This window comes from Battus philenor, unplaced genomic scaffold (assembly GCF_028537555.1).
Source record: "Battus philenor isolate CCGP_79_NKW_IND1 unplaced genomic scaffold, ilBatPhil1.0.hap1 SCAF_15, whole genome shotgun sequence".
Lineage (NCBI taxonomy): Eukaryota > Metazoa > Arthropoda > Insecta > Lepidoptera > Papilionidae > Battus > Battus philenor.
This window is the reverse complement of record NW_027181677.1, coordinates 3424127-3433415: the sequence shown is the minus strand read 5'-3', so window position 1 is coordinate 3433415 and position 9289 is coordinate 3424127. Positions and strand designations below refer to the sequence as shown.

General features: G+C 30.9%; 1 protein-coding gene across 1 annotated transcript; it reads right to left on the bottom strand.

Annotated features, from left to right (window-relative positions):
* Positions 1–507: 507 nt before the first annotated feature.
* Positions 508–8614, bottom strand: LOC137918924 (uncharacterized). The gene is made up of 3 exons (XM_068761859.1): positions 8564–8614; positions 2926–3127; positions 508–767 (listed from the first exon to the last, which is right to left on the bottom strand). The coding sequence occupies exons 1-3, from the start codon at positions 8564–8566 to the stop codon at positions 532–534; spliced, it is 441 nt and encodes a 146-aa protein (XP_068617960.1). The 5' UTR covers positions 8567–8614; the 3' UTR covers positions 508–531.
* Between the last annotated feature and the right edge of the window lie 675 nt (positions 8615–9289).

The following is a 9289-nucleotide window of genomic DNA, read 5'->3' as shown; positions in this document are numbered from 1 at the left end:
GTAATACAAGAGTAAAATATATGAGGAAATTTTAAAAGAAAGAAATGATAGGTAAATAGAAACAAAAAGAATTATATTTTAAACTACCAAGGTGCGTATCACAGTGTACTTTGAAAACTTAATAAATAATAAAAAGGAACTTTTATGAGGCCGGCATTTTGTAGACATCAAAATATTCAATCATTCTTAAATAAATGATTGATCTGCAAAAAGTAAAATTGCAAAGCCGACCCATGTCTTAATAACAAAGTGCAAAAACAGCGCAATTCACCGTCTAAAACAAATGTGCGGTAATTCGCTTATAGTACTTCTACTAATATATCTAAAAAAAACAATACTGTCTTTGGTAACGTAGTCAAAACTTAGCTGTTATTTGATTTAAATATTTTTCAGTGCTAAGTTGTAGGCAAGTTTTATGAGTGTAGCTAATATTGAATACCAAATATTGATTATACAAACCACATACACGTTCTTTTATAAAAATAGATTTGTGTACTATTAACTCATTTGTTTAGCTACATTTTTGTCTTTCTACTTCCTGTATCCTGAATCGTCTTGATTGTTTACGGGGTAATCGGCATACCAACCAAAGGCACCATTGTCACCGGTATGTGCTCCAAAGTCAACAAATTCGCCGAAGTCCGGTGGCCTTTCTGCGTATTGCGCCTCAGCCACGATCGGAGCTGATTCTTGTGCTTTTTCTTGCGGCTGTATTTGTATAAATCTTGCAGGGGCTTCTGGAGCTGGAGGGGGTGCAAGACCTATTGCTGTAAAGAAAATAAAATTGTATTTATTGTTCTAACCAACTTTTATGTTTAAATTAATAACTCTTTTGTCGACAACCGTGTATAGTATTACGGAATTTAATTCAGAGACATTATTATTAGGGATCGTCCCTAATAATAATGTCTCTGAATTAAATTCCAGAATTTTGTTAAACTAATAAAATAAAACTCGTTAAAAAAATCCTATAACATAGCGAAGGTTTCTTTTTTTAATTTTGCGGAATCAGTGTATGTTTGAAATAATAATAGCATTAAAAGCAAGAATGATAGGGAAGCGCAATTTGATTCCAGTTCGTATCAATATGGACTCTTCGGAAATTTAAGTTTTGATGAACACATGCAATTGTCACTGGAAATTAACCTAAGTGTATAATAATACAGATTAATAAATTAATATGAAAGAGCTCATGATGAAGCCATACTATAATATTACATACATTGAAGTAATATAAACGATTGCAAAAATTTATTTTTGTTGAGTCCACTAAACTTTCGTTATAGACATAAAGGTAATAAATCTGTCTTAAAAAAACGATATTTGATTAATGTCGATTTAGCTTGATAGAAATTAATCCGATCAAATTTATAATTCTCCAACACTAATCCTGCGCTGGCATTAAAATGTCATGTGTATCATTAGCTACAGGCGCAATAATCTTAAATTATACATTATCGAAGTCAAGAAATCTATGGTGTAATTGCGTAGATATCTAGTAAATTAGCTCGCGACGTCGCGAAATCTGGGTCGTTATTGCAAAATACTTCACACGATTTTTTTATCTTGCAAACAGGTTCCACTGTTTTAAACCAAGTTAATTTGTTTATTTCGCCGTAATAAAACAGTTACTTTCATAATTTTTTAGTATAGATTATTACGCTAATAGATCAATTATTGTCGCTTGAATGAAACTGGTAAACAATAATTAATATGTAAGAATTTATTTATTATAAATTATTACGAATAATTTCAAAAAGCTTTGAAATATTTAAATGATTTTCTATTCATTAAGGCGAATATATAAAGTATTAGATGCTGATAGATAGAAAGTCATTTCATTTTACAACTACTCGCATACATAAAACAATATCATAGACAAGATTAATTTGAATTTAGATTTCAAAAAAATCAAACGAGGTAGGCTAACTCTTTTGAAATATTTTATCAATCTATCTTCCGCTTGTGTAAACCAAAGAGATTTAGTAAGGAGTTGAAACAGTACAATCTAAATGTTTCCAGGTTGCATGCCAAGATAACAATCGCACCGCAATTTATGTAATTGTCGTTCTAAATGTATCGTTGTTTAAGACTTGTGTTTAAATATTAGATAGCATCGAACAATGGAAAATACCGGAAACATAACGGCTTTAACTTTACATCGGGAATTGAATTTGAGGAACGTAGAAAGTACCCGATCCTTTGTTGGAGTGAAAGTTGAAAAGGCCTTGATGGATAACCGTGAACGCTCTTGTGAATTCATCTCGCTTTCTTGGGTTTGAATGTTGATGTACACGGATGACTGACGGGGCGACCAGTTTCTTTGCAACGACACTCTATTAGAGCTATCTCGCACTCAAGACAAACTCGTTATGAAGCCTTTCCTTACAAAACCTAAACAATAGTGAATTCATTTTGGTTTTATCGAAAATATAACTTTTATAAATTTATAAACATTGATAAACGAATATGGTATAAGGATGAAATATAACACTCTAGCTTCAATATTTACTTAGCAAAATATAAATTTTAAAAAGAAATATATTATTAACTCCAGTTTTTTGTCTCACAAGCTCATCGCAACATGATTTTCTTAACTTAAAATCTTTAAAAATAGCATCTTACATAACTTATTTTACAATCCTTTAACAAGAATGTGTAGGGTTTACAATAATATTATTAAATCGATAGTATTGATATCGATGTTATTAACACCAATTTTTATGTTCTTAAAAAACATAATAAAACAGATTTTTATTATTTATTTTTTGTGTAATGTAGATCAAGGGAAAATATCTGTATGCGGGCAATGCAAGACCTGTCATGGTGGTGATCTTTTAAGTTGTCCTTTGCCTCACAGTGGCCGTCTAGCGGCTGACATCATGGTGAAGAATACATTAAATAAGTAGAGTAACTATCACTAACGTTGTTGCTGGTAGTGTTGAAGCGGTATGGGCTGGTAATCCTGTTCGTAAAGCGCTTGCGGCAGCGGTGGCTCAAGTGTTTGACGGGGAACTCGCCGAGCTCGCAGCGCTGACAGATCCACGAACGCGATCTGGTCTGCCGGCACCGCGATGTATGACGGCATGGCGCCCGCAGCCGCAACCGTTGCCAGGATTATTAACAGCTGTTGAAAATATTATTGATATAATCTATGCTTGCAATTTATAGCTCACACTTCGCTATATTTAAATTACAGGTGATTGTTTACAGTCTGAAGATTTAAATGGATAAAGGTAAACTTATTTGCTGTCAAACAATGTATGGAATACTTTATCCAATGGTTTCAGAAATAATAAATGACGTACGTAATGAAATGTATGAAAAAATTACATCGATATGAATCCTAACGCCAACTAAATTCTGGTGAATATGTCAATGTCAACGGACGGGCAATACATGACAAAAGAAACATTTTAGCTATGTCTCCTAATTGATAGGTGAAAGTTTAAAACGTTTTAATTCAAATTATATCTATTCATTGACATATATTTAAATATGGGATCGGTAAGACGGCGACGTCGGCTCTCATTACAGTTGCGTAAGCGACAGCGGTCCGAGCATACCACTGGCCTGCCCACTAGCCGCACCGCTTGCCACACCTCACACTTCGCTCGCTGCATAGTAATAACTCCGATAACGTAATATATGTAATCGCGAACTAAATTGTATCTTGTCCATACGTATACTGGCTTTTTAACACATATTTTCTTTTTATAATTTGACGTTTATACCGGGTAATTAGTAATATGTAAGAGCTTGAAAAGCATGAATGTATAACAATTGTTTTGGCAAATATACTTTGGAACGTACCATTGCACTGTATGCAAAAATAAATGATTTCAGAAATAATAAATAACAAAGATTACTTATAGTATGATATTATAGTATGAAGCGTTGTCAAAAAAATCGGAATAACACATGGAGTTTTCAAAAATTTTGTACTGCCACAAGTCATTAACCTATAAATTGAATGCATTATCAAATCAGCTATGTATTCGCCCTTTAAAAGCTTTTACTATCGATTTCCAATCATTATGAATAACATTCCAACTAAAAAGTTGCGACTTCGAAATGTTCTTTATTGTGTACTTATAATTGACATTAGACAAAAGAAATATTTTCATTTTAGTTAAATATAAAAAAATATCTATTTTGTGAAAAGAAATATTTTTTTGATTTCGATATCTTAAAGGTATATTGGTTTTTGAATAAAACGCAGAATAAACACTATTATACACTAGTTAAATACAAATCTAATTTTATAATGAAGCGTAATAAAAATAGGCAAAGGAAACAATTTAAAAGTACCTTTATCATTTGTACGCAAGTTTTGAAATATAAAGTTGTGACATTGACAAGATTAGTTTTAAATATTTATCTACAATGTTTGTTTACCATTTAATGGTAAATATGTAATGCTAATTTAGCTTCTTTATGTAATATAAGTAGTTAGCACAACAGCACCGAGACTTGGGATCGAGGGTCGCGGGTTCAATTCCAGGGATACAATCTTATATAATTCTCATTTTCTGAATCATTTATATTGAATCGCCAGCGTTCTCTGCGTATCATAACACTACACTGCGATCACTAACCCGCCTGCCAGGCGTGGCGATTGTTGTATATCCCCTAATATATATCTTTGGGGGAGGCCTTTGTCTTGCATTGGGCATTTATAGACTGTAGCGACGACGATATTATTTAAATACTTTTCAGGCGTTGAAGGTCAAATTAATAACATCTGATGAAAATCGAGATCCTATGTCCAATAACAACCTAAAGTAAGTGGGTGGTTATAAAGTATCGAAACACAGTTGATAATCTGTGTGGGTAGGAAACGTTTAAATGTCAGACCCCTCAAGCCCTTGCTTTCAACTATCCATCGTGACCTGATGACGCAACGCTTCCCACGTTAGTAACTACTTGAGAAAATATTATCAGCACTATACTTTGTGTGTGTAATTGGTTTATAAATAGAATTTATATCTCGATATTCATAAAGATTTCATTTCTAGTAAAAATAATAATAGTATTTAATTTTAGAAGCGTTCCATCTTGTAATGGTAAAATGTAAAAATTATTTGTTATTATTGTATTTTATTGCCACAAACGTAAGACATCTTTCCAGGAAAGGATATAAATTGTTATCTGACATGGTATGCAAAAGGTAGATTTCGAAGAGAAGGTAGACTTTAGGAAAACTACGCAAAGAGGATGGATTTATTACAGTATGATTTTAGTCATAGGTTAGGCCAGTTTCTTCTGAAGATTATTTTCTACCCCATTTTTATATAGTAATTATAATTAACACAAAATTAGTGCCGGGGATTAAACCTGAGATATACTTTCTTAAGTCTTATTTAATTTTAAACTAATAATTACATTTATTTGGCAAACAAATCGCCAGTTATTAACGAAATTTAAAATAGTAATTAAAAAAGGTTGCTCTAATCTACAAGTAGTAGAAAGTTATCATAATATATATGTATGGATATATATATATATCAATTTGTCATTGACAAGACTCGTATAAAGAAATGAAATATAAATATCAAACATAAACGCAAGTTGAATATTTTAATTGAAATTAAAAATAAGACGCAATTCTGGATAATTAACTGTTATATTAGTTAATTATAGTCGATAACGAAATGAATCTTGAAACATATGAAATGTTCTATTACATTTAAATATAAGCTGAACTAACTAAATGTCAGGTCTAAATACGTTCTTACCAAACTATGATCGACAAAGTTACTTTCAAATGTTTTTGTAAAGTGAAATTACTCTTACGCAAGCGTTGCTATCTCTTGCTCAATTCGACAACCGAAGCGTTTTTCAATTGTCGCTTTTGAAATCGGATCGGAAGTTACTTACGTATAACTTTTAGAAAGTGAAATGTTAGCTGTGATAGTTGAGTGGCCAGTGGGGCCGCCAACCGACTAGCGGAAGTCAGTTCGAATCACTGGTTAGAGTTAACAATAGTTTTTTAAATAACAATATGATTATTTAACATAAACATTTAAATTTAAATCTAGATTTTTTATCTACAGTATTTAAAAGCGTACGTCGTTATGTTTAACTTCATTTAGTATCTTTTAAATTATTCCGTTATTAACCTTTTGATTTTCAAATAAAATTGATAAAACACGTGATTTACGGTTATTGTAATGGTATAGTCCAAATTATTTTATTTAATATTTTACATTGACCAAGATTTTATATGCAAATGAAAAATGTTAAATTGTCTTTGCGACAATAACATGTTAATTAAACATATTGTTGAAATACACATGACACTAAATGATTAATTTTATAAATATTAATGTGCATTTAAAGTACACGTAGAATGATAATGACCAATGAAATTTAAATTAAGTAGATCCTTACAATAATTTGTAACAGCACGACATATAGCGATCTATATATGGTAATCGGTAATAATAACATAGCGCGTTGACATTTTAACGGCCATTAGGAAGTTGTGGGCATTTCAGCGTTGATAACCAGCGACGCCCACAGCCGCTTACCTTCGAACGGACGTCGGACAGTGAGTGAAAGGTTTCAATGCCATTTATGTTTAACAATGTAACGAGTAAAACCGTGGCGACTTATACGACATTTCCGCTGAGATCAGGGTTGCCAGATGTATAATTTATAATTAGACATACATGAACCTTGACACATACGACAATATTTTTTACATAAAAGTTTAAAATCACTTCCGCTAAATAACATTTGACAATTATGTATAAATATTTCGATATAATATATCTAAACCTCTTAACATATATGTAAATTATCATTACAATATATAATTAAATAATATAAAATGGGATTCTGAAACGTCATTGTCATCAACCTAAAACGTCATTGTCATTAAGAGGTTATATTGTATAAAAAAAACTTATGGAACGAAGTTAATAAAAAATGCGAATGAATTTACTATTTAATTGTACTAGATATAATATTGTCATATAGATTTAAATGGGTCCGTTACTTGCAAGACACGTTATTGCCGTATCCGTGACAGAATCAAGGTCTCGTTGCGAAATAACTTTTACTTGTTCGTTTCAAATCGTGGAATAATTCGATCGAGCTTATGAGCACAGATTACGCACACAGTTCATGTCTCTGATTTTATTGAATTACAGAAACAAATAATTCGACGTAACTGGATCGAAAGTTTTTAGTTTTAAAAAAAATATGGATAAGATCTTGATCTATTAAAAATGAACAGAATAATATATGCTTGAATGTTGATATATAAAAAAATTTATATTTTCATATTTCCGTGTGCTCAATGGGTATATTTTTATTCTATGCTTTTCGCGTAACACTTTACTACATAATCAGATTTTTCTTTTGTTTTAGTTCTCTTAACAAGACACATTTTTTATTTTTTGCACACACTGAAACACAATATAAGTAACTATTATCAATCTGATTAAAGAGAAAATGACACGTAGCAAAAGCATCCTTTTTGGGGTACGGCCTTAAAGTTGATTTACAAAGATCTATTTATAATTTTAAGGCCGTTAGTGACAAAACGGTCGTTTATATCTGTTGTGGACAATTTGTCTATAAAGATTGTTTAATATCAATTACATGGATCATTATTGCGTTATCCAGTTGAGCTTGAATGTTGAAACACGCAATGGCTACAATGTACGGTGAATTTTTATTACTTAACAATAAATTTCAAAATATTGCCTATTGGTGTTATATGAGACATCGTCATATTTATTTTTCTAGCTTACTGGTTTCAAGTGGGATTTCGAAAAGGTATGATCGTTTTGATAATCAAGCATTTTTTACTTAATATAACGTCATTTATATTATATTGAAATATAATATACATCATTTAAGTATTTTAGATAATTTCCATAATTTTATTATGAAAGTTTTGAATGTAAACTACGAAAAAAAATCTATGATTATTTTATTCACGTAAAAGTTTATTAACAGTTTCTTTATTATTTTACATTTTAAATTACTTTATTAAAATTGGGTCATTATAACGATGTAATTTAAAACTTTGATTTAAAATCGTTGGAACTATTTATTAGTTTAATAAAATTATTATGCGTTTATATATCTTTTGCGAAATATATAAAAGTTACGTGGCGTAAAATATGCAGTGTGTTGTAGTACCGAATGGCTTATTGAGGATATTAAGAAAACGTAACTAGTTCATTAGATTAATTAGGAAAGCGTTTGATTACTTATAACCTTGACTAAGTAATACAAAACACAGTTGTTCATCGTACTGTTAAATTTTTTGTTATCGCGTTTAAATTGTTAATTATCTTTTCATTAGTTTCAAAAACAATGAGTAAATAAGTATTGAAAGGTTATAGACATGTAATACAAATCAAAATAATAATAAATCTTATTTAAAAAAATAGTTTTTCTTAAAAATTTCGAACTATTTTTTTATGTTAATAAATGAAAATGTTAGTGAAATAAATATTTTTTATGTAATATAAATAAATAATGTACTTGTGTTTTAAACATACACATATATTTGACAACACTAATAATAAAAAAAGGAACTGACCATGGCGTCCAGATGGCGGGAAACTGGATAAACTGTACAACTGGTGCGCGTGGCACGCCTCGACTGAAGTGTCTATAGCCGCCACTACAATTTTTATAGCAACCTTTCGACAAAGCGGTTTCACTTTCTACTCGGAGCACGGCCCCGGACCGACGCAGAGCACTTTTTTACGCCTGGACAGCCTTTAATGGTAAACAAAGGGATCAACCCTCACATGGGAGGTTAGCTGTCAGAAATAAAGGCAAAATGCTCTGTGACAGCTGGTAACCGTGCCTCAACGGACTCAAGACGAGATTTCTTTTTATTTTTCACATACTCGTTTTTCAAAAGGATGTTTTATATATACACGTCTTTCAATGCGTGTACATCGTGATGAATGTACAGGATGATTGGAAATAGATATAAAAGTTTAAAGGGGTGAATGTATAGCTCATTTATGAGCAAAAAACTTTAAAGCTTTTACACTCCTTTCAAATCATCCTGTATAAGGTATTCACTCTGAAATCAATTACAATAATTAATTTTTATATTAGAATCTGACATGCCAATAACTTGACAGTAAAAGAACTGCAAGAAAAGATAGAAAACAATAATTAATAATAATATATACTTATTATTCCGATTATCGTATTTTAAAAACACTTTTTCGTACAATATTGTCATTACGCTATTTAAAACTTTTGACAATTCGGATTTCTGAAAGAACTCTCTCTTGTACACCCTCTC